The sequence below is a fragment of the Saccopteryx bilineata genome, chromosome 1 (assembly GCF_036850765.1).
Source record: "Saccopteryx bilineata isolate mSacBil1 chromosome 1, mSacBil1_pri_phased_curated, whole genome shotgun sequence".
Lineage (NCBI taxonomy): Eukaryota > Metazoa > Chordata > Mammalia > Chiroptera > Emballonuridae > Saccopteryx > Saccopteryx bilineata.
Window position 1 is genome coordinate 342400381 of NC_089490.1, and position 26812 is coordinate 342427192.

Sequence of the window (26812 nt, forward strand, 5' to 3'; positions counted from 1 at the left end):
CTTTAGCATCTGAGGCTGATGCTCGAACCATTTGAGCCACTGGCCATGAGAGAAGAAGAGGGAGAGAAGGGGAAGAGGGAGGGGGAGAGAAGCCGATGGACACTTCTCCTGTGTGCCTTGACCAGGAATCGAACCCAGGACATTCATACACCAAGCTGATGCTCTATCCACTGAGCAAACCAGCCAGGGTCTGTTTATTGATTGATTGATTGATTGATTTTAGAGAGAGAAACATCAATTTATTGTTCCACTTATTTATGCATTCTTTATTTGATTATTTTATGTGCCCTAACTGGGGATCAAACCTGCAACCTTGGCATATCAGGGTGACACTCTAACCAAGTGAGCTACCCAACCAAGGCTCTTAACAGACTTTTAAAAGTCTATCTTATTTCATCTCTCAGCATTTATTATTCAGCACTATTCTTGACTTTCTTATTCTTAAAACTTTCACTTGCCTGACCTGTGGTGGCGCAGTGGATAGAGCATCGACCTGGAATACTGAGGTCGCTGGTTCAAAACCCTGGGCTTGCCCGGTATAGGCATATATGGGAGTTGATGCTTCCTGCTCCTCCCCTATCTCTCTCTCTCTCTATCTCTCTTTCTCTCTCTCTCTCTCCCTCTCCTTTCTAAAAAGTGAATAAAGTATTTTTTTTAAAAAAAACTTTCTCTTGCCTTGACTTCTGTGACATCACATTTTCCCAGCTTTCCTTTTTTCTCGGTGGGTTATTCTTAGTGTCCTGTACAGGTTCTTTTTCTACTAATCCATTAGATGCTGGAATTCTTCAAGGCTCCATCCTGGGTCTTTTCTGTCCACAGGTGATTTCAGTGGATCCACAATTTACTATTTCTTTTCAGATAACTCACAAATTTCTCCCTCTGAGCTCTGGAATCACATTGCCATTGGCAGAAGCATCCTACACTTAACATCCAAAACTGCCCCCAGGACTGCTCGTCCTCTCCCGTCCAGCATTCTCTGTTCATTGACCGCATTTCCCCATGGATAAGACGCACCTTTTTTCGAAAAATCTGGGGTCTAAAAACTAGGTTCATTTTATACAGTGGTTGTAGATTTTTTCACTTGCATTTCCTGCTTTTTCACACTTGTATTTGTGCTCATTGTTGAAGACAGTGATTCATCATCAGACACAGATGAGGACAAGCTAATGGATGTGGGAGTTTTGACAGTGATAAGGAGTTGTATGAATTTCATGATGAACAAAAACTTGAGTTCAATAACTTTATGTAATACTTTTTTTCAAATTTCGGGCTCCAAAATCAAGGTGCATCCTATACATGGGAGCATCTTATACATGAGGAAATAATGGTAATTCTACAAGCTAAGTAACTGAGTCATTATATGAAATATTTCTCTTGCTTGCTTTCTATATTCAAGTTATTTCTAAGTTCTGATATTTGTATAATTCTAAGTTTATCTCAAACCCATTCACTTCTCTTCATTTCCACTTTTACCTTTTTAGATTAAGACAGCATCATCTCTTGCCTGAACTACTTCAGTAGCCTCCTGACTGGTCTTCCTATAGCTATCCTTTCCTTCTCTGGGTCAGTTCTCCCCATTTCAGCATCAGCTTTTAGAAAATGTAACTCTGATCATGTTATCTCCCTTCTTTAAAACCATTCAGTGACCTCACAGTGCTCTTAATATGAAGGTCAAAATCCTTTACCTGGCCGGCAAGCCAGCACTGTCTGGCTGCTCCCGCCTCGCTTGCCCGATGCCCAGGTGCTCCCCTTGGCTCTCTCTGCTACCTTCACACCACCCTCTCCTGTTCCTCACACACGCAGTGCTTTCTCACCATGCATCTTTCCATGGGATGTTCCCTCAATCTACAACAGTCTTCTTCACCTAAGTAATTTTATTTATTCTCCAGATCTCTACACAGTCATTATTTCCCCAGAGAAACCTTCCTTGACCCTTCTGAGTCAAACACTCCCATTAGATACTACAGTGGTAACATACTAAATTTCAGACCCAGAACTACTAGCTCTTACTCCATCATGATCCTTAACATAGTTTTAATTTTACATATGACAGTTGAATTACTGACTCTTTCCTCTCTGCCAAAGGACTTAAGGATATCTTTTCACTCATTGTATCCCTAGTGCCTAGCCTGGAACATAGCAGGCACCTCATATCTGTTTGGTGATACATAGGTGATTGGATGGGTGGATGGATCAAGCCCAATACAGTTTTAGACACACAGTGGACAAGTAGTGAGTGGATGAGTTGGTTTGCTAAGGAAATTTCTAGGAAACCAAAAGCAGCTTTTAGTCTAAATTTTTTGATTGATAGCAACCTGCTATAAAGGAAAGTCCTATGGTTTTAAAATTAGACATTAGTGAGTTCAAGTCCCAGGTTTCTATGTCTTATAAACTCTGTGACCTTAGATAAACCACCTAACTTCCTTGAGTCTTAGTTCACAATCTATAGGAACAAGATGATAATATTTTCTGGGGTTGTGAGGATTAAATTAAGTAATAGATGAAAACTACAGAGCACGTGTTTGGGTTGGGAGGTCGTCAATAAATATGAAGCCCTCTCTCCTTTCCTCCTAAATTTTGATAAAATCTTTACTGTCACAAAGCACAATAAAGTTAAAGTATTTGTGTGTGTGTTGCCACATTATAATGTACTCTTACATAAAATTCCTTAAGAGCCACTTCTCTGATAAACTGCAGTCACAGCATTTCCTACCTTAGAAGTACCAGGAGCTTTCATTGTGACAGGTCTCTCTAGTGATGTCTCACAGCTTAAAACCTGAAGGCGTCATAATGGGACTTAATATACTTTATAATTTATGTAGTACTATAGCATATAGCTTCTCAAAGCAAAATTATTAAAACATTATTTATTTAAACTATATACAGTAAACATAGATTATAACATTGATTCATTAGCTACCTTGATTTCTTTTCAACCCATTTGTATAAGTGCCTACTTCCACCCCAACTTTACTTCTCTTTTTAGTAGTGAATGAACAGGCTTTGGGCCAGATAACTAAATTCTGTGTTTCTTTTGTAGGGCTATAATAACACGTTGTGGGTAGGGTTGCAAGAGTTTCTGCAGTGGATCTGATGCAGTCTTAAAGTCACAGCAGGTGTGTTTCTCAGTTGCCTTCTCTAGGGAATGAAAAGAGAAGGGTAGGGAAATGTTTAACCTCCACTGGTAACATTTGGCCAAAGGTAATAAATAGTAAAATGGTATCTTTTTATAGTTTCTTTTCTTTCTTTCTCTCCCCACCTCTCCAAAACACACACACACACACACACACACACACACACACACACACACACACAAGAAGGTATGAACTGTGATATAATGAAAAGTACACTGCTAAGAAGTTAATAGTGCTGGGTGTGAAATGCAGCTCTCTTGCTAGTTAGCTGTATATATGACCTTAGGCAAGTCTGTCCAATTTCAGAGCCTCAGTTTCTCCCTCCATAAAACTGCAGAATGGGATTAGATTAGCTCCAAAGTACTAACCAGCTATAAAATTCTCTCATTTTAGGTAGCCTAAGTTTTTCCTCATTTGGATATATAAAAACAACTTGTAAATTACCAAATGTACTTGCTAATTTGAAGGGAACAAATCATGTGTCTAAATAAAATGAATCCAAGCAAACATACTAAATGCCATATGCCCCTGAGTCTGGGTCCCTGGGTAAGTCCCCAAAAGCAGGCCGCAAATATTTAGGGAAGTGGCTTCACAGGGAAGAATAGCCACTCATTCCAGCCGTGTGTGATTAGGAAAATGTGACTGCCTGGCAGTTTGGATGAGATGCCAACATCACCAGATAAAGTTCTCATTTTTTAATTGAACTTACTGGGGTGACTCTAGTTAACAAAATTATGCAGGTTCCAGCTGCCCCATTCTACACCCCTGTACATGTCTTGTGTGTTCACCGCCCCCCTCCAGGTCAAGTCTTTATTCATCACCATTTATTTATCCCCTATATCCTCCTCGCTCTGCCCCCACCCCAGCTGTCATGACACTTGTCTTTGTCCAACGTTCTCATTTTTAAATTGTATTAGCACTACTTAGCAGATCATGAAGATTTAAGCATTAGTGAGCATTCAATCAAGAGCATATTGTAAAGTGAACTTGGAAGAATATGCACCCGGGGAGTGGGGAAGTATCTAATAAATCTCTCTGGCCTGGAGCTGATTAATCAGCATGCATCAAAATAGCTTGAACCTCAAATCAACAGAAATGATGATGAAGGGAACTGCCAGTTTTCCCTTATCTAGGACTAATGACTGCCCTGGGACACGATGTCAGAGTTGAAAGTGTGTACTTCAGTCCCTCTAAGTGCTCCCAGGCTAGCCACTTTCCTGGCCACTTTCCGCGTGCAGTCACTGCTACCTGCAGCCCACCTGCATCTTCACACAGTCACATGTGGAAGCTTCTCTTTCTTGGCTGTGCCCTATTGCGTTTGGAGGCAAAATACAGTCTGTGTCAGCAGTTAGAGAAAAGCTCATGGAGGCTGAAACCACAAACATGTTTCCTTTGGTTTGTGGAACATTTCTCTTCTTTTGCTAACAGTATGTAATATTGCTCCATTGTTGGTAGCAGTCTGTAAGAATAAGGAGGTGTTCAATTTGTTTTTCATCAGTATGTAAAAATACTAAGATAGGTAGGAACAGAGTTATCAGAGTAAGGGGCATTAAAATCCCCCCCCCACCACCACCTCTTTGAACTTAGTGTGGAAAAAGGTAATGTATTGAAGGCCTTGTTCTTATCTAGTCCACTTGTTTTTTAATTCAAGATCTGAGTTTTATTTTCAGTACATTGATTGGAATAAGAGAGTCAAAAGGGAGTGTCATAAATAGAGAGCAGGGCTTGTTCAGCTTGAATACCAACACAGACTATTTCTAGACAGCATGTCACTGCAGCTGTGTGACAAGAGCAAAATCAGAACTTATACACAGTGGAGGAGGGTGTGCTGGGCAGCATTCGAGCCTAGAAGATGGGCCCAAAGTGGAATAAGTTTTGTTTAAGACTAGGGAAATGAACAGAGTGTAGTAAAATTATTTTTAGCCTTCATTGTGATTTGTGTAAGAGAGTGAACAGACAGCAGAACTAAAGTCCTTCTGTTACAGAACAGAAAGGGTTGTCCACCAGCACTGGCAGAGCCAAACACTAGACACCAAGAATTGCAGTGAAGACATATTGCCTATTTGATTGTGAATGGCACCATCCAAAAGAATGGGAAGTTAGTGCTCAAAAGCCCAAACTTCCTGATGGCACATAGGTTACGGATTATATAAGGCAAAATCACAAGACACAGTGGGTTAGGAATATGGAGCCGTGCTGGGAGATGATTGGTCAGAAGTAAGGTGAGGGTAATGAATCACTTCTTCCAGTCTTGAGGACAGTTCTGGTGTCCCTCTGTCCTGTCTCATGGGAAAGTAACCAGGGATTGTTCCACCTTAGGGTTTGGGAACTGAAACACTGAGGTTGAGATGTTATCTGGAGCCAGGTGGCTCAGTTGGTTGGAACATTGTCCCATACACCAGGGTTGCAGGTTTGACTGCCAGTCAGGGCACGTACAGAAAGCAACCAGTGAATGCATAAATGGGTGAAACAATAAATTGATGTTTCTTTCTCTCACTAAGAAAATGTTATCTGTAGCCTGCCCAAGGTCCAGACCATGTATATGACCATTTATCAGGTTCAGGCTACTGTCTTCTGCTGCCCCAGAGGTTGCTGATTACCTTGGGGCAGGGAGGGGAGGCCAGGTCCCTGAGGGGTGGGGAGAAAGAGAGTGAGAGAGGAGGGGGAAGAGGGAGACAGAGATGATTTCTAGAGCTAGGATTTAAAATTAAATTTTAATCAAAGTCATAAGGACCCTTGGTCCATAGGAACACAATGGGGATTTTAGTTACAGAAGGGTTCAACCAGTGTACAACCAGGGAATTCTCACTTTCCCTAATCCAGGGCAGGATGGCTCAGTCTTTTTCCTCAGCCTCAGACTCCCGTAACCCACAGCCTGCCACACAGAAAGGCACGATGTAATCACAGCTAACGTTATAGACAACATGCTCATTTCCCCGTTTGCATTCCAACCCCTCACTACCCATCACTTGGCGAACACCCGACCAAGTTTTTCTCATTCTCTTTAACAAACTTGTGTGATTCCCTCTACATTTACATTTTGTGCACCCTATGTCATAGTTTTTTTATCTGGATGTTTCTTTTACCTTCACTAGAACCCTGGAGAAACAAGTAGTTTCTGTAGCAATTAGCCCAGTATTTACCAGGGGGAGACAAGATAAGAGAATCCTACTGGAATGGAAAATGAGGGGATTGTTTTAATAATCTCTAGATATTATAGAATAATGATATATGAATAAGAATAATTCTTATATCAAAAGAAAGTACAGGTCTATGTATACTGAGTATAGATATCTTTCTAGTTGAGGAATACTTTACTATATCCTAGCTTCTCAGAAAGTGTACAGAATCACTAGATAGGTTGGGAGATAATATAAAGAAAAGCAGGAAGTATAAGAATCTGACGTGGTTGAAGAGAAACTATACCTAAAGTAGAAAAAGATTATGTTGGGGAATAAAAGAGAATGAAGCCTTTGTGGGCCTTGCTTCATACAGAGATAAATCTGCCCTTCATAAAAAAAATAAAAAGATGGTACCCTTGGAATATTTATGAGGCATTGGAAAGTAATGCCTCATTCAAAAGAAACATCTCTTAATAAAGGAAGCAACTTGACTTACTCTGTAGGTCAAGAAAACAAAAAATTCAGCTGCCTGAGAATATGAATTTTCAAATCATTTAGACAAAGGACATAGATGATGTGTGTATTCTTTTTTTTTTTTATTTAAGTAAGAGCAGGGGAGATAGTAAGACAGATTTCCACATATGATCCACCGGGCAACCCCATCTTGGAGCCAGTGCTCAAATCAACTGAGCTGTCCTCAGTACCTGAGGCTGATGCACTCTATAATTTCTTCATATTATAGAATTAGTAGTGATATGGAACTTTATCTAGATATCTTCTAAAGTTTTTATTCAACTATATAATATATATTTTATTTTATTAATGTTTTTAATATATTTATATTTTATTCAACTATAAAATATATTTTTTGCCAATCTAAAAAAAAAATAGGTATAGGCCCTAACCAGGTAGCTCAGTTGATTAGAGTGTCGTCCCGACATACCAAAGTTGTAGGTTCAATTTCCGTTCAGGGCACAAACAAGAGTCAACCAATGAATACATAGATAAGTGGGACAACAAATTGATGTTTTCCTCTCTCTGTCTCTCTCTCTGTCTCTGTCTCTCTCCTCCTCCAAAATAAATAAATAAATAAAATTTTTAATAGGTACACTTTTGATTCATTCACACCAGACAGCTGTTGTGTTAGCTGTTGTCATTTTTTAATTTCACAATCTAAGAGAAAAGAGGTCAGTTCCCCTGACTAAAGTCAGGTATTACATCTTTTAAAAATTCTTGGGGCACACCAGTGTACCTCTTGCAGTACTCCTGTTGAAAATCACTGTGATACATGAATAGTTAGTTGCTGCTCGCTCCTCCCTCAGGGAAGTATACTACTCTGACCCATTGACATGAGCTTAGCAACTCACATGTGACTTGCATTGACCAAAGGCTTTTGAGCAAACATGACCTACATACTTTACTTCTAGACAAATGTTTTTAGTACACAGTCATCTATGCTCTTTGTTTTTTCCATCTCACACAAAGTCAACAATACCCCAGAAATCGACTTTTTACTCAGGACATGTAGCATAAGTTTTGAAAAGCCAATTTATTGTTGTAAAGCAGTGGTTCCCAGTTAGGGGTTCTTTGTCCCACCACCTCTTACCCCCACCTGGAAGACAGTTTTGGTTGTCACAAGTAGGGAAGTGCACCTCACATCTGGTGGGTAGAAGCCGGGTGTGCTGCTAACATAGAACAGAACCTCACAACAAAGAATTATCTGGCCAAAAATGTCACTAATGCTAAGATTAAGAAGACTTATTGTAAGCTTCTGGGGTCATTTATTAGTACAGCATAACCTAAGCTATCCTGACTAATATAGCAGCTACCACATTAATTTCATAATAGCCAATGTGGAAATAGTTAACCAGTTAGATGGCTTGGTTATTAGGAAGACAGAGTTGAAGGAAGTCCAGCGGAAATAAATGTAAATACCATACTATGGTGGAAGGTTGTGAAGGTGACTCCAAAAGTTTGGAAGCTTCCAGTTCTACATCTATTACTGTGCAGTTGCAAATATTCCAGATGAACAAAAGCTAGACAGAAAGGTCGGAAACCAAGATGGTTTCATACTGAATTCTCCAGTGAACTCAAATAGTAAAATAAAGAAGGTTTGTAATCAAAAGTAAATATGAGTTGTTTACATTTCTGTAAAAATAGCATTAAAATGTGCCAAATGTAACATAATTTAGACCTGAAAAAGTGCTAAGATCCCAAGAGGGTCTATTTATTTATTTTTATTTTTTGCTTGTTTTAGTTGTATTAGAAGCAAAACCAAGCAAGAAATGGATTTCTTGTTTGATGCTTATGAACTAATAGAGAAAGCAGAACAGCTGAAGATGGCCTCATTCCATCATTACTGGCCACCAACCTCAGCTGGACTACTTACTTCCTGTTCTTCCATGAAAGCTGATTCTCCAGCATCTTTTTTTGAGGAGTGGACCTTTATAGCTCTTCCTTTTTAAAGCTCTGTGTGTACTCGCAGTATCGGAAGCAATTACTGCAATTCTCTGTGAGTTGGAATCACCCCAGCTTTGAAACCTTGGAAATAAATTATAGATTTTAGACATACCTATTCTTTCTTCATATTCAGAGCTATACAAGGGTGGAATGCTATATTTCGGAAGCAGTGGTTCCCAGTCTTTAAATATTTTCAAGCGAAGGCCAGAGAGCCACTTGGTTGTCTATGTGTTCTCCAACCCTGATTGCCTGTAATTCTAAATTTAAAACTCTGGATTGAAATTAAGAACAAATATTTCATCATGTGTCTCAATTCCTAGCATATTTTTGCCATGTCTAAATGCAAGATATTAGGAAATAAAGAAGCCAGTCCTGTAGCCATAAAAACTCCCTTGAACCTTGCCCTTTCTCTGAGACTAGAAAGGGTAGCTGGAGGGTCCGACTGGAGTCCAGTTCTATTCATTGTATAGCCCAGGAGAGTATCCTCATCACATTAGTCAGCCTCTCTTGTCCGCTATCCAGAGCTGTTTGCTTTATGACTGCTCTCATCCTGAATCAGCAAATCCATATTCTTAAGTACCTGCCTGTTCATTGTAGGCCTCCTAAGTTCATAGAATTACTAAGATGTGGTCAGCAAGTCGTGGTAGCACGACAATGACCTGTTTTACACTTTTCCCCACCAACTTTGAGTGGTAGGAGATTTAGTAAAAATAGGAACCATTAGTAAATTTCTGTTCCCTCTGTCTCTAATTCAGCTGAATAATGAATATCATGACAAATATTTTCTCTTTTAATGATAGTAATGAGGATGAGTAATATAGATTTGGAGCACTTTCTTGAATTATAATATTCTTTAATCTCAACTATTTATGAAGTATATGTCAAGCAAAAGTTCTGAAACCAAAACAAAGGGTTCACTTAATAGTAAAATGAGACAAAGATTAAGAAAAGAGTTTATAATATAATGTGGCTTTTTATTCTAATTGTATTTACTTAGAAGCATTCAGAATGTCAACAGAACAGCTGCAACTTTTTTTTTTTGCAATTATAGAGTGGTATTCGGTTAACAGAACAACAGTTATTTCCTATAAGCTGCATCAGAGACAACTGAAAATGAAAATACTACCATCACCATATATAACTAATTTGTGCTGTGCACCAAGAAGAACCTGCTTTAAATTTCCATGCCAATTTACAACCCCTGTACTGTATCAGGCAAGGTTAGTGGCTATTGAAAATACCACCAGGACAGGGCTATCTAAAGACACATTCGGTAGTGTGTTAACTAGACAAAAAAAGACACTGTACAGTTTAAAAACAAGTCTTACACAGCCTTACATTTCAATTTTTTTCTTTGAAAGGAGTTGTGTACAAGGGGGTTAAATACTTTATAGACAAGAAAAAAAACTGTGCTAGAACCAACTTATTCATCATCATCTTCTTCTTAATCTTTCTCCTCTTCCTCATCCTCTTCATCTTCCTTGTCTTCCCCTCCTCTTCCTTCTTTTTCTTTTTTCAGCCTTGACAACTCCCCCCTTTTTTTTTTTTTGTATTTTTCTGAAGTTGGAAATGGGGAGGCAGTCAGACAGACTCCTGCATGCGCCCGACCGAGATCCACCCGTCATGCCCACCAGGGGGCGACGCTCTGCCCATCTGGGGTGTTGCTCTGTTGCAACCAGAGCCATTCTAGTGCCTGAGGCAGAGGCCACAGAGCCATCCTCAGCACCAGGGCCAAGTTTGCTCCAATGGAGCCTTGGCTGCGGGAGGGGAAGAGAGAGACAGAGAGGAGGGAGAGGGGGAGGGGTGGAGAAGCAGATAGGCACACCTCTCCTGTGTGCCCTGGCCGGGAATCGAACCCGGGACTCCTGCACGCCAGGCCAATGCTCTACCACTAAGCCAACCAGCCAGGGCCGACAACTCCCTTTTTTGGCCGCATCAGGCTTTCCTTTAGCTCGGTATGCAGCAATATCCTTTTCGTATTTCTCCTTCAGCCTAGCAGCCTTCTCATAAGGCTGCTTGTTGTCTGCAGCAGTGTTATTCCACATCTCTCCTGGCTTCTTTGCAGCATCACCAATGGACAGGCCAGGGTGCTCTCCTTTGACTTCTGGGCGATACTCAGAACAAAACAAGAAAAAGGCCGAAGGAGGCCTTTTGGGTGCATTGGGATCCTTGAACTTCTTTTTTGTTTCCCCTTTAGGGGGGATATAAGTTTTCATTTCTCTTTCATAACAGGCCTTGTCCGCCTTTGCCATGTCTTCAAATTTTCCTTTCTTTTTAGCAGACATGGTCTTCCACCTCTCTGAGCACTTCTTAGAAAACTCTGAGAAGTTGACTGAAACATCTGGGTGCTGCTTCTTGTGCTCCTTCTGCAAGTTTGCACAAAGAAAGCATATGATGACATTTTGCCTCTCAGCTTCTTAGAATCTCCTTTGCCCATGTTTGATTACTTTTCCTCAGCGAGCACAGAGTTGCCCAGTGCCCGTCCAGCTCGCACTTCCCCGGCACTGTCTCTATGGAGCTCAATGTACTACAATGGCTATGAGAGTGGGAGTCAAACGCCTAATGTGGCATTTAAAATAAATTAAAATCAGACAGATTTAATGGCAGGCACACCAGGTGCATACCCTGGGCCCCAACTTCTGAAGGGCCCCACAATTCCCCAACTTTACACTTTTTTCCTAATTACAAGGGGCCAAAATCCGCCTTAATCCACCTCTGATTAAAATGTGTTTTACAGATTCCTAATTTTTCATTTGTTGGACTAAATCTTTCTTAGTTTTCTGCCTTCATATTCTTGGTCTTAAAAATGTCTAACTGCCCCCCCAAAAAATAATTGTCAAGTTACAAAATAATAGATAGGAAATAGAAAATAAAGTCTTCAAAATGAAGTATTAGCCCTGGTTGGTGGCTCAATGGATAGAGCGTTGGCCCGGCTGTAGACAGCTCAGGTTTGATTCCCTGTCAGGGCACACAGGAGAAGCGACTCTCTGCTTCTCCACCCCTTCCTCTCCCTCTACTCTCCCTTTTCTCCTCCTGCAGCCAGTGGCTCCATTGGTTTGAACATGGCCCCAGGTGCTGAGGATAGCTCTGTTGGAGCCCATCAGCCTCAGGCAGGCTGAAAATAACTTAGTACTTAAGCATCAGTCCCAGATGGGGTTGCCAAGTGGATCCTGCAGTGCATGCACTATTTCCCCTCCTCACTATCTCCCCTCCTCTCGTCACCCCCCAAAATGAAATATTACCAGAAATTAAATTAAAATTAAATACCAAGTGACCATTTTTCCTGTTAAGAGTGTTTTTTTTATTTCAAAAGTATAACATCTTTATTATAGAAAATAAAGAAATACAAATAAGGCCCTGCCTGTTAGCTCAGTAGGTTAAGAGCGTCATCCCAAAACAAGAAGGTTGTGGGTTCAGTACTCAATCAGGGCACACACGGGAAGCAACCAAAGAATGCATGACTGAGTGGAACAACAAATGCTTCCTTCCCCCCTCCCCTCTCTCTCCCTTCCTGTCTCTCCCTTCTTCTCTCTGTCTCTAAAAAAAAAAATCAATAAAAATTAAGCCCTGGCTAATAGCTTGGTGGGTTGGAGCATTGTCCTGGAATGTGGAGGCTGCTGGTTCGAGTTCCTCCCTGGTCAGGGCACATCATATACAGGAGCAGCTGGATGTTTCTGTCTCTCAGGAAAGGGAAAAAAATAAATTTTTTTAAAAAAAGAAACTTGAATAAGAGAAAAGATGTCACAGTGACAACACAAATTAACATCTTGTGATATAGATGTCATTCTTTTTCCTGTTCGTGTCTAAAACTTAAGAATCTCCTATTAATGTACACTTTAATTTCTTGTCATTATAAGTAATGCCACAATAAACATCCTGCATATTAATCTTATTTTTGCATCTCTGATTATTTTATTAGGATTAGTTCCTAGAACAGCTATTGCTGAGTCAAAGCATATTGCATTTTTAAGGCTTTTGATGATCTTTTGCCAAATTGCTGACCAGAGATTGAATATAGAAAATGTATGACAGTATTGGTTTTTGCATTCTCAAAACACATTGTTTATATTGTTTTCTTTTTTCTTTTTCTTTTTTTTTAATTTAAGTGAGAGTAGGGGTGATAGACAGACTTCTGCATATATCCCAACTAGGATCCACCTGGCAATACCTGGCTGGGGCCATGCTCGCAACAAGCTATTTTTAATGCCTAAGGCAGAGGCTCCACAGAGCCATCCTCAGCACCAAGGGCCAATGTGCTCAAATCAATTGAGCCATGGCTGCAGGAGGAGAAGGGGGGGGTGAGGAGGGAGAAGCAGATGGTCACTTCTTCTTTGTGCTCTGACCGTGAATTGAACCTGGGACTTCTACACTCTGGGCCAATACTCTTACCACTGAGCCAACCAGCCAGGGCCATTATGTTGTTTTCTTATCTTTACCATTGTGGTAACTCCAAAATGATATCTTATTGTTTTAATTTGTACTTCTTTGACTAATGGAACGCATTTTATATGTCTCAACAAAATACCATAAATTAAAGAAAAATCTTTATTGTTATTTATAAGATAAAACAAACATACACATACCCCTAAATGTTCACAAAAGGTAAGCAGTTAAATAAAAACTATGATACTCCTAAACAATAAATTGCAGCTTTGAAAACATTAAGTATGCCAAATATTTTAACTCGGTGTTTTTCAATCACCTGTCCAAGGACCAGCTGCCAGAAATTTTGTGCTGGTCTGTCTGCAAAAGAGTTAACAACCCTGATGTATGAAGATTATAGACCTGATGATTTTAGTCAAATTCACTTCTGCTCAGAGTGATTTCTGCCTTAGTGGTTCCCGAAGTAATTCTCCTGTTTTCACCGGTCCCAAAGTGTAAAAAGGTTGAAAACCACAGCTTTAACTGACATAGAAAAAATATGTATTCTATAATATTACTAAGATCTTAGAATAGTAAATTTTATGTTTAATCTTATCTCTATAATGCTCTTTACATTTACAAGGGGGGAAAAACCTAAAAGGAAAAATATGCCAAATGTAATTGCTTCTGTGTGGCAATAGGTGATTTTTAGTATTTTCCACATTTTTACAGTTAACATTTTTATCACATTTGTGAAGAAAACACATTTTTGTTAAGTATACTGCATAAAAGGGTACAGGAGAGGAGAGGAAACTATCCACCTGGAATTTGTATAGCATACATTCTAAAGATAACAGTAAACATTTGATATTGAAACAGGGAAGTGTATAGAAAACATAAATAAGATTCTGGTAAGCAGTTAATCATCCAGTTGTCAAAATTTTAAAAAGTTTCACATACTTGAGGGCTGACAGTAGTTGAATCCCCTGAAAATACAATGTTTATCGTTTTGTTTTGTTTTTTCCTTTGTAGGTTGCTGCTGTTGACCTTCTGGTCCCTGGAGTTGGAGAGCTCTTTGGAGGAAGCCTGAGAGAGGAACGGTACCATTTCTTAGAGCAGCGACTGGCCAGGTATTGGTCAGACCTAAAAGAAACAAAAATCAGAAATTTGGGGATGAGACTCTTAAAGGCAGTCATGACAGTATAACAGAAGTGAAGCTCAGATTCAAAGTGACCTTGACAAGTTGTTACTTGACCTTTCTCAGTTTGCCTTTCTTAAAGAATGAAACTGACCTGGCTGGGTGGCTCAGTTGGTTGGATCGCCGTCTCATGCGCCAAACTTGCGCATTCTATCCCAGGTCAGGGCACACAAGAGTCAGCCAGTGAATGCATAAACAGTGGGGTAACAAATCAGTGTTCCTCTCTCCCGTCCTCTGTCTCTAAAAATAAATTCATTTTAAAACTGAAATTGTTACATGAAACAAGGCCACAATAGAAGTTGTCCGCTATTGTATGTGTCTCTTCCTATGGATATGGATTTTTAAACAGTGCAAAAAAGGAGAGGGAGCTTTTCCCCTTAAAGCTTGTTCTTCATTTTTATTTTTCTGTTCTCTATGTTCTTTTCTTTTTACTCTAAATTATGACACCTATAGGGACATAAAGACAGACTTGAACCAGGGAAAGAATAAAGGTGGAAAAACAAAGAGACTAAAAATATCTGTTAAGCTGGCATTTGGGATAAGCATTTTTCCTCAGGTTTTCTACATTGTGTAAGGGTCTTGATTTAGCTATTTGAATAACCTTATTTTAACTTATTTGAGACCTGGGAAATGAATCTGTAAACACACAGAAAATGTTTTGGAGAAGAGAAGCAGGGAATCGTGTTTCTAATTGAACTACCACTCCTTTATATGCATGATCTGCCAGCACAGCACAGAGACTTCCTACACTAACCAAGGCTGTAAACCTCTGTTTGCCATGGTTTCCACTTTTGCCGTGGCAGTCTTTTTAAAAAAGGTTTTTCCATGTTAAAGGCATAATCCTTCTCTCCAGATAATGCCGGTTTTCCTAGTAACCTGGAAAAGCCATAATTGTTTGAAAATATCCTGCTAAATTAGCCATTTGTAAGGCCTTCTTTTCCTAATGGAGAAATGCTTTAAAAGTTGATGTTTCCAAGTCCCAACCTATAAATCTGTTGGATAACTTTGTTTTATAATCCTAATTACTTGAACTGCTCTATTTGGCTAGAGTCCAGAAGAAAGGAGATAACTATGTTCTGGGAGGACTCTCCTTTATCAGTTAAGAGTACTAACTCCTTACTACAACCATAATGTTAGAAAGTCCTGGGAAAATCATGAAACTGAAGTAAAGGTCAAAGTCCTTAGATGGAAAGAATTTAAAGTTTCTCTGGATTTTTTTTTAAGCACAATAAAAATCACATATGGCAAGAAACCTCATCTGTTGAAAGATTAATTGGTCTGTTTTCTTTGCCTGCTTCCTTCCTTCAGGAAACCTTTTCTCATAACATTAAATGTTTACCTAATATCTGATAATATCCAAATTTATCTCTCCTAATGAAATGGATGTGTTTCTCTCTTTCACGGGTCTGTGACTTCTGTTTATGTGCTCTGATTTTTCTGTATTTGAGTTTTTAATCATCTGATCACTTCAGTTACACTGTGGTCCCAAACACTTTTTTAAAGGACAGAAATTAATTTTAATGAGTACTAAGAGCTTAAAATTTTTACACTTAATTGGTAAAAACAATTAGCAGTCATATTATGAAGGTAGCCTCAGAGTCTGTATTATCATTTTAACATTACAGAATGAAAGGTTGTATCTGTTTTTCCCTTATTTGTGTGCACCTCCCAACAACCTCCAGTAACAGTAATAGTGCTCTTCTTATGTCACAGGACAATTCATTCATCTCAAATGAATCCCTTCTTTTGGGCCCTGGACCATACTTTCTTTCTATGGCATTTACTAACCATACTACTTATTTGATAATACCTTGGACCATTGTTTAACTCACCTTTCTTACCATATAGTAAAGGTAGATTGCATGCTCCTTGACTAGATTGCATGTTACTTGAGACCACAAGTTTTGGTGTGTACTTTTTTGCAAAAAAACACACAACCCAGAACAAATGTTTGGTGGTTAGAGTATTTTCCTTCCTGACATTTTCTGAAAGAATTTTGTTGTATTCCTTTTACAGGTCAGGACTGACAGAAGCCTACCAATGGTAAGAATGAGCTCCCTAGTGAGTCTTACTCTAGCTGTTGATCTGAGCATTACATAGTTTTTACTTGTAATCCTAAGGTACTATGAAAAAGTATTAAAAACAATGAACAGGCTCTCAGAAGATTACTTACTCCTTTTGAGTCCTTGAAAAGAGTAATAATAATGGCTGCCATTTATTTATTACTTACTGCATGTCAGATAACTGTTAAAATTTTGTGTATATTATCTTATCAGCTTACCACACTGTGAGTTAGGTACTGTTCTTATCCCTTTTTCACTGCCCCTGCAGAGCTGAGGCCTGGAGATGTTAACTAACTTAACTAAGAGCACACAGCTAGAAGCACAGAGCTGGGACTCTGTTCCTAACCATTATGCTTCAGTTTCCCTATGTGTGAAATCAGGGGCTTGGACTAAGTGACCCCTGTAAGTGATCCTCGCCAACTGTAGAAGTCTAAGCTGCCAGTGGAAGGTCACCTGTCTGCATTCATACAGTTCCTTCTCCAAAGTTATTCTGATTTTCTTCCCTTCTACCCTTTCTTCAGGTACTTTTCAATGTCTGCAAATTTTCTGTAATAGCACTCCTTTAGGATCTTTGTATAATAATATCAACAATATTATTAATTCTTCACCAGTCCTCAGGAGAAGGAAGAGTCAAATTACACACTTGCCTTTTGGTAATGAAGGAGCTAGATTTCAAAAATGCAGAAAGCCTAAAATTGGGTTCAAGTAATGGGCCTTGAATGCCTTTGGGTTTTTTTTTTTTACCAGTAATGACTTTAGGCAGATTTAATCTCTGAATCTGAGTTTTCTTGGCTAAAAAGTGGAATGTACTATCTACTTCATAGGGTTATTGTAAGGTGAAATGAAACAGTATAGTGTAAGTATGTAGAGTAGAAGCTTATAAATACTAGTTTCCTCCCCCCGCCTGTCCCTTTCTTTCCTTTATTCTGAGCTTTGCCAGTAGGTAGCAACCTTGAACAATTATCATCAAACTGATTGATCAAACTTACACAATTTTACCTCAGTTTCTGTCTACCAGATAATATCCATAGTGTGTAAAAACTGGCTAAATTCAGCCTGACCTGTGGTGGCGCAGTGGATAAAGCGTCGACCTGGAAATGCTGAGGTCGCCGGTTTGAAACCCTGGGCTTGCCTGGTCAAGGCACATATGGGAGTTGATGCTTCCAGCTCCTCCCCCCCTTCTCTCTCTCTGTCTCTCCTCTCTCTCTCTCCCTCTGTCTCTCCCTCTCCTCTCTAAAATGAATAAAATAAATAAATAAAGAAGTTGTTTAAAAAAAAAAAAAAAAAGAAAAACTGGCTAAATTCAAATTTTAATTATTGGTTAAGTAAGTTTAGGCCTTTTCTGGTCTTTACTAATCATTTTAACACTATTCTTTTCCCAAATAAATAAAGTTTTCAAACTGTTAAGACCTCTGAATATAAATATTATTAAAATCTCCTTTCTTTTAAATGGTTATCATAGTATTTGAAAGGTAAGAGGCGTTTTAAAAATCTTCAAGTCTGTGTCTCTGCTAGTGTTCCATCCACTATTAGTGGCCACTCCAGGTGTCTAAGAATTTACTCACTTCCTATTTCTACATGCCATATGCAAATAAAATCTGTAACTAGTTCCACAAATTTTGTACCATCTCTTCTATAATCTGGCTACCCCAGAATCAATTAACAACTATCCACCCAATACATAATTCATTAGAAGACCTGTTTCTTAGAAGTGGATTTTTCCATCTACTAAAGCAAAGGCATGAAAAATGCTGACTGTAATTGCCAGACATTTATACCAGTGTTTTGACATTGATATACGAGAAATTTAGAGCTACCTAAAACTGTTGCTGGACTTCTGGCTGCCAGCTCAGATCCTGCAGGTGTTTGTGGCAGGTGGTTTGATTTGCCCTTGATCTTATTTTCTCACTAACTCAAAGTATACCCTGCCCCCATGCCTTATAAACTTAAAGTTAAGTCAGTTACCAAAATTTCAGTTACTTAAGACTGTGTACCACTCATTTTTCCTGATGGTTCTTACTAATCTGGAGTTTTACTCTAGATACTCCTGTTTATAGCTCTCTCACTTGGTTCTAACCCACCTACTTGCAATTCATCCTTTATTTTAGAAGGGTAAGTACTTAATCTTAACCACATAAAATACGACAAATATATGTAGCCATCGTTAACAGTGGGAAAACAGGTGATAGTCCTTGTCCTTGAGGAGCCAAATGACTGCTGACTGCGGCACTGAAGTTCTATTCTGGAACGGATTTTACAAACCATTCAAGAGCTATAAACTTGTTTTAGTCAATATTATATAACTCAAGAATTCTCCAAATGACATAAAAATATTTACAGACTCTTTCTTCTCCTCTTTTTTCCTAAAAAAGCTGGTATATTGGAATCTGAATTTGAATCATGGCTGTTTTGTTTTCTAGCCATTTCTAGCTGTCTTAAGTGGGACTAGAATGTTTATGGGTGGGCTGCAGAGGCTCCAAAAAATGACTCCAGACATCTTCCACTGTGCTTAAAGCAGAGAACTGGAAGTTTCTCCTCATTCTAGAACCTAAGAGTATATTTTAGTACCTTTAAACAATAGATCTTTTTGTATAATAAGCATTTACTCCAGAGTAGACACTGGGGATAAAAGGTTGAATAAAATGCAGTTCCTGCCCTTGATGTAGCATACAGTCTAATCTAGGATGGCCTATCTTCTTGTCATTTATCAGGCAAAACTCTTCACTCTCCTCTGTGTATTGAACAATATGATTTCAGTAAGAAAACGGAGAGTATTATTAACATACTAAGAAATATGAAAGGAATATATTTTGAAGAAAATTAGTAAACTTATTAGAAATTTTTTTGTAGCCTGATGAGGCCGTTTTTCTTTATATAATTGAATAAATAACTTAAAAGATAAAGGACTGGTCCTGGCCGGTGTCTCAGTGGATAGAGTGTTGGCCTGGCAAATGAACATCCAGGGTTCGATTCTTGGTCAGGGCCCACAGGAGAAGCAACCATCTGCTTCTCTCCTCAGCCCTCTCCCCTTTCTCTCTTCTCTTCCCCTCCCACAGCCAGTGGCTCCATTGGTTCAACCATGACCCTGGGCATTGTGGATATCTTAGTTGGTCCCAACATCAGCCTCAGGCACTAAAAATAGCTTCGTATACAAGCGTGGCTCCAGAGGGGTTGCCGCGTGCATCCTAGTCAGGCTGCATGCAGGAGTCTCTCTCACTATCCTCCCTCTTCTCACATTAAAAAAAGAAAAGACAGCCCTGGCCGGTTGGCTCAGCGGTAGAGCGTCGGCCTAGCGTGCGGAGGACCCGGGTTCGATTCCCGGCCAGGGCACACAGGAGAAGCGCCCATTTGCTTCTCCATCCCTCCGCCGTGCCTTCCTCTCTGTCTCTCTCTTCCCCTCCTGCAGCCAAGGCTCCATTGGAGCAAAGATGGCCCGGGCACTGGGGATGGCTCTGTGGCCTCTGCCTCAGGCGCTAGAGTGGCTCTGGTCGCAACATGGCGACGCCCAGGATGGGCAGAGCATCGCCCCTGGTGGGCGTGCCGGGTGGATCCCGGTCGGGCGCATGCGGGAGTCTGTCTGACTGTCTCTCCCTGTTTCCAGCTTCAGAAAAATGCAAAAAAAAAAAAAAAAAAAAAAAAAAGAAAAGACAAAGGACCAAGTAACTAAAGTCCATGAATGAATGACAGGTTTTGCTATTGTTTGTCTGGATAACACTGAACAGATCGCTTTACCTTCTCTGCGTCCTTCATCTGTCTTTGGAAGGAAAAGACTGGTCTACCACAATGATGTTAATAATAACAAATGATTAAGCAATACTTTGAAACATAAATTCTATTATAAAATCTGAACTGATACAGCATTTATGGGTGATGATTCTCTGTTTTTCAAAATCAGGTATCTGGACCTCCGTCGATTTGGATCTGTACCACATGGAGGTTTTGGGATGGGATTTGAACGCTATCTGCAGTGCATCTTGGGAATTGACAATATCAAAGATGTTATCCCTTTTCCAAGATTTACTCATTCATGTCTTTTATAGCTGAAAACTGGATAAGGAAAAGCACCTGAGCCAGAGGTGCTGCATGTGAACGTGTAGACAGAAGAACACGTTTGGATTTTAGAAATGCAGAAGTTTTCAAAATGTACTTATTATACCATAACATATAACATATGAAAAATAAAAGTGATCATGATTTTCTTATAAAGCTGAGGGCATTTAATGGAAAAATGAGCTCTCTCAAGAAGAGGTGCTTATAGTAAGTAGAATCTCAAATCTAGTATGTCAATTAAGAAGTGAATAAATTGAACTAGTTTCAAAGGCCCTTTCAAACTCTGAGAGGATGAGATAGTATATTTTACTTTGTCTTTAATGATTGTATCACTGCCTGTGTGACCTTTGAAAAACAATTAGTAACTAAAAATAAAATATTGTTGTATCTTTTCTTTCTTGCCATTTAACCTATGATTAATGCCCATCTTATTCTCAGTGCTTTACTAAACATTACAGAAGAAAACATTCCTTCTTTGAGTCTTGAGTTAATAAACTTGCTGTTCTGAATTGAAATTCTCTTTCATCAGACTGAGTGAAAAATATCATTTACTGTTGTTCCTCAATAAAATGGATATAGAAAGAAAGTACCTTAACATAATAAAGGCCATATATGACAAACCCTCAGCTAATATCATTCTTAGTAGTGAAAAACTGGCCTGACCAGGCGGTGGCGCAGTGGATAGAGCATCAGACTGGACACAGAGGAACCAGGTTCAAGACCCTGAGGTCGCCAGCTTGAGTGCAGGCTTATTGGGTTTGAACAAGGCTCACTAGCTTGAGCCAGGGGTCACTTGGTCTGCTGTACTCTCCCTCCCCGTTAAGGCACATATGAGAAATCAATCAATGAACAACTAAGGAACCGCAACGAAGAATTGATGTTTGTCATCTCTCTCCCTTCCTGTCTGTCTGTCTCTATCTGTCCCTCTCTCTGAATCTCTCTGTTTCTGCCAAAAAAAAAGTGAAAACCTGAAATCTTTCCCTGTAAGATGAACAAAAAGACAAGGATGCCCACTCTCACTACTATTACTCAACACAGTTCTGGAAGTTCAAGCCATAGCAATCAGGCAGAAGAAATAAAAAGCATCCCAGTAGCAAATGAAGAAGTAAATCTCACTATTTGCAGATGACATGACTCTATATATTGAAAACTCTAAAGATTCCACCAAAAGATTAGAAATAGTAAAAAAATACTACATTAAAATTGCAGTATACAAATTCAATGTACAAACATCCATTGCTTTCCTATATACTAACAATGAAATAACAGAAAAAGAAATAAAACACATTTGCAATTACAACAAAAAAGATAAAATACCTAAGAATAAACTTAAAGGAATTGAAGGACCTATACACTAAAAACGATAAGACATTGTTGAAAGAAATTGAAGAGGACACAAAGAAATGGAAATACAGTCTATGTTCATGGATTGGAAAAATTAGCATAGTTAAAATGGCCACAGTACCTAAAGCAGTATACACATTTAGTGTAATCCCCATAAAAATTCCAATTGCATTTTTTGAATAAATAGAACAAAAAATCCTCAGATTATTATGGAACCACAAAAGGCTCCAGTTAGTCAAAGCAATCCTAAGAGAGAAAAAAAGAACAAAGCCAGAGGTATGACATCCCTTACTTTAAATTATACTACAAAGCTAAAATAATCAAAACAGTATAGTATTGGCAGAAAAATAGACACACAACCCAACAGAATAGAATTGAGAGACCAGAAATAAACCCATACATATATGGGCAACTAATTTTCAACATAGGAGTAAAAAACTCACTAGAAAAAGGAACACCTCTTCAATAAATGGTGTTGAAAAAATTGGAAAGCTGCATGCAAAGAATGAAACTAAACTGCTGTCTGACCCTACACAAAAATTAATTCAAAATGGAATAAAGACTTAAATAGCCCTGTCCAGGTGGCTCAGTGGATTTAACATCATTCCAGTGCACCAAGGTCACAGATTCAGTCCCCATTCAGGGCACATATGAGAAGTAACCAATGAGTGCACAACTAAATGGAACAACTAAGTGGAACAGGTCGATGCTCCCCCCCCCTCTCTCTCTCTCTGTCTCTCCCCACCCCCCTCTTTCCCCCTCTCTCTCTTCCCCCCTCCCACTCTCCCCCCCATCAACAGGGGAAAAAACTCAGGTACTTAACTATTCTAACACAAATAAACTGTAAAGCTTTGGGGAGGGGGAGAATATAAGACCTAAAACAATAAAATACAAAAAAGGAAACATAGTTACTAACCTTATGGACCTTGGTCTCAGGGATTTTTGTGTACTTGATCCCAAAGGCGAGGGAAGTAACAGCAAAAATCAGTGAATAGGACCACATCAAACTGAAAAGCTTCTGCACAACAAATGGAACCATCAACAAAACAAAAAGGCAGCCAACCCAGTGGGAGAAGTTATGTGTAATCTGATAAGGTGCTAATATTCAAACTATACTGTAAAAACTCTGATAGCTCAACAACAATAAAAAACAGTCTGATTAAATATGGGCAACAGGCCTGAACAGACAGTTTCCCAAGAAGACACAAACAGATGGCCAACAGATATATTAAAAGATGCTCAATCAACTTCAGTAGCTATAAGGGAAATGGCAAATCAAAACCACAATGAATTACCACCTTACAATAGTTAGAATGACTATTATCAGTGAGATAGGAAATAACAAATGTTGGGGAGAATGTGGATAAAAGGGAACCCTCATACACTGCTGATCAGAATGTAACTTGGTGCAGCTTTTATGGAAAATGGGATGGAGGTTCCTCAAAAAATTAAAACTAGAGCTACCATAAGACCCCAGGAAAGTACATTTTAGCTCAGAGTATGTAACCCTATATTCATTACAGAATATTATTCATGGTAGCCAAAACATGGAAACAACCTAAGTATTCACTGATGGATGATTGGACAAAAAGGAAGTGATATATGTATATAATATGTGCACACACAATATAATACTACTCAGCCATAAGAAAAGATGAAATACTGCCATCTGTGACAACATGGATGACCCTTGAGAATATCATGCTAAGTGAAACAAGACAGATGGAAATGGACAAGAACTATATGAATTTCACTCATATGTGGGATATAAAACAGAAACCAACAAACGAACCAAACAAACTCATAGACACAGACAACAGTTTGGTGGTTACCAGAGGGAAAGGGGGTCAAATGCATGGTGACAAGACTAGACTTCGGGTGGGGAGAGCACAATGCAATATAGTACCGATGAGGTGTCGGAAAATTGTGTACTTGAAACTTGCTTAACAGTGTTACCCCAATAAATAATTATAAAAGCTAATAAGATGTATTAATTATTTAAACTAATCTATTATGATTAGTTTATATTGTTTACAATTTCTGAAATCAGTAAAATAAGTTTTTGATATGTATGAAAGAAAAAAATAGTTCTTTTAAAATTCCATTTGTCCTTTTCCCAGGAAAATTTGGAAGAAGGTATTTTCAATTCAGAGGAACATGCAAATAGAGCTAAACCTAAAGTATGGGTAACTTGGAAGTCAAAAGTAATATGTATTAGAGTGAAGAGATAGCTGATTTAGGAGCTTAAGCCCTGGCATTTCAGCACCTTAGGTGGATGATTTTGGCCAGGCACTTACTGTGTAACAAGCTCATATATCATTTTCCTCAGAGTTGAAATAATAATTAATGAAAGTGTGTGTAAAAGTGAAATGCCACAGTTTTTTAACTCTTTACTTTTAGTCTTCATTGAGTTACATATACGTAGACTTACAGCAGATTGTATATTCAGTAGAATTTGTATCAAATAATTATAAGAGCACATGCATACCTGAATAATCAACTTTCTAAATCTCACTATATGACTTATCTTAGATTATTTATTAATGGGTTTGTATATGTACTTTATTTTAGCCCAATTCCAAATCAGACAGCCAAAATGAACTACAAAATCATAAGAGTTGGAAATTATGGAAGTCACTGAGAGATTGTCATGGTGAAACTTCTGACTAATGCAAACAGGTCCGTGTACGTGGGCAGCATCTCTTGGCATTCAGTATAGCTCATTTCATTTTTGAATCTCTCTAATTGGTAGCTTTTGCTGAGCTAAAATTTACTTTCCTGGAAATTTAATCACTTGGGCTAAGATACCACGTTTAGAGAATTGGGATTTCCATAAGGTTTACTTCAACCATGGGTTAGAGAGATAAATGCAATTTGTTAATTCAACTAATATTATCTGAGCTTATTCTATATGCCAACAACTGTGTTGAGTGCTAAATAAACAGTAATGAACAAAACAGAAATGACCCCTGCCTTCATGGAAGGATAACACAAGTAAACAATATATTATTTAAAAATAGGACATGTACTATAACATATTACAAAGAACAGGATAAGCATAAACTTGCTAGAGAAGGTATCTCTGAAAAAGTTATATTTAACCTTAGGCTTGGAAGATAAAATGCAAAAACTACGTTACAGCATTTGCAACATCGGCCAATAATGATTTGGCATTCAAGCCTTGATCCTGTATTGAATTTGTGGAGCAAGAATCAACAGACATTTACAGGCCCCAAACCAGATGCACTAATAGTTTTCAGGGGTATCAGGAATCATGCCTCCACTGATTTTCAAGGAACCAGCTAGAATTATTAACATGTTGGCAGGACATCAAAAATAAGTGATGGAAAGAAAACTGGATTCGAGAAACCTCAGGTTCTGGTCCCAGCACCACCATTAATTTAGCCATGGAGCTTTAAGCAAGTAAGGTCATCTTTGTGGCCTCCAGTTGCTTCATCTGCAGAACTGTCATTTGAAAGTAGATGAACTCTAGGGCCCTAGCCATTTGGCTCAGTGGTAGAGCATTGGCCCAGCATGTGGATGTCCTGGGTTCAATTCCCAGTCAGGGCACACAGGAGAAGTGTCCATCTGTTTCTTCATCCCTCCCCCTCTCACTTGTCTCTCTCACTCTCTTCTCCTCCCCTCCTGCAGCCATGGCTCGAATAGAGCGAGCTGGCCCCAGGTGCTGGGGGTGGCTCCAGGGCCTCCACCTCAGGCGCTAAAAAAATGGCGCCGGTTACAATGGAGCAAGGGCCACAGGTGGGCAGAACATCGCCCCCTAGTGGGCTTGCTGGGTAGATCCCAGCTGGGGCACATGCAGGAGTCTGTCTCTGCCTCCCCTTCTCTCACTAAAAATAAAAAAAAATAATAAAGTAGCCTGACCTGTGGTGGCGCAGTGGATAAAGTGTCAACCTGAAATGCTGAGGTTGCCGGTTGGAAGCCCTGGGCTTGCCTGGTCAAGGCACATGTGGGAGCTGATGCTTCCTGCTCCTTCCTCCTTATGTCTTTCTCTCTTTCTCTCTCTCTCTCTCTCTCTCTCTCTCTCTTCTCTAAAGTGAATTTTTAAAATTTTAAAAATAATAATAATACAATAGATGAACTCTATCTATTAAGAGATTCTTCTATCAATTTTCCATGAACCTCTGCTGGGCACAGTCACCAATAACTGATTTCGAGTCTAACCTTTAGATGTTATGTTAGTACATACTAGATCTCCAAAATGTGTGGGGAAGTCAAAGTCACTGAAGTTGTGACAACAGACTTAAATGTATGGGTGTGTGAGGTGGGAGTCGGTCCTACTCAAGGAGTCACACGTGTGCTTTTCTTTCCTTTTTAGTAGTCTTCAGCAGTGATTTTTAAACTTGCACACTTACTTTTTTATTCTTTTCCTTCACAGTTCATCACACAGTGAGTAGCTGGCTGAAGCCAAACACTTGCCACTTAGGACAAGCCTAATCATTTCCTCCTTCAGCTCATTTCCCCATTATTAAGACGCTCCCATGTATAAGACGCACCTTAATTTGGGGGCCCAAAATTTGAAAAAAATGTATTACAGTGCATAAAGTTATTGAACTCAAGTTTCATTCATCATAAAATTTGTACAACTCCTCATCCACGCAAAAAAAATCAGGAAATGCAAGTAAAAAAATCTACAACCACTATATAAGACGCACCCAGCCTGACCTGTGGTGGCGCAGTGGATAAAGCATCGACCTGGAAATGCTGAGGTTGCCAGTTCAAAACTCTGGGCTTGCCTGGTCAAGGCACATATGGGAGTTGATGCTTCCAGCTCCTCCCCCTTCTCTCTCTGTCTCTCTCTCCTCTCTCCCCCCCCCTCTCTCCCTCTCTCTCTCCTCTCTAAAAATGAATAAATAAAATAAAATTTAAAAATTAAAAAAAAAAAAAAGACGCACCCAGTTTTTAGACCCCAAATTTTTCAAAAAAGGGTGTGTCTTATACATGGGGGTATATGGTATTTTTTGTTACCAATAATTGGACAAAAACACACATTGGTGTCAAAGATGACAATGCCAGAACAAAGTGTTGCTTATAGGCAGCATCAGTGAGAAGACATTTTAA

At 39.1% G+C, this 26812-nt stretch overlaps 1 protein-coding gene and 1 pseudogene across 2 annotated transcripts in view; one reads left to right on the plus strand and one right to left on the minus strand.

The window, feature by feature from the left end:
• Positions 1 to 20729, plus strand: part of NARS2 (asparaginyl-tRNA synthetase 2, mitochondrial) — a 175174-nt gene extending 154445 nt beyond the window's left edge. For both annotated transcript variants that reach the window (XM_066249340.1, XM_066249348.1), the window contains 3 exons: positions 14111 to 14208; positions 16293 to 16319; positions 20235 to 20729. In XM_066249340.1, coding sequence (XP_066105437.1) covers positions 14111 to 14208; positions 16293 to 16319; positions 20235 to 20379 — 270 coding nt within the window. In that variant the 3' untranslated portion in view covers positions 20380 to 20729. The remainder of the gene's footprint in view (positions 1 to 14110; positions 14209 to 16292; positions 16320 to 20234) is intronic.
• On the minus strand, positions 10140 to 11153 carry LOC136320541 (high mobility group protein B1-like; annotated as a pseudogene).
• Positions 20730 to 26812: the final 6083 nt, after the last annotated feature.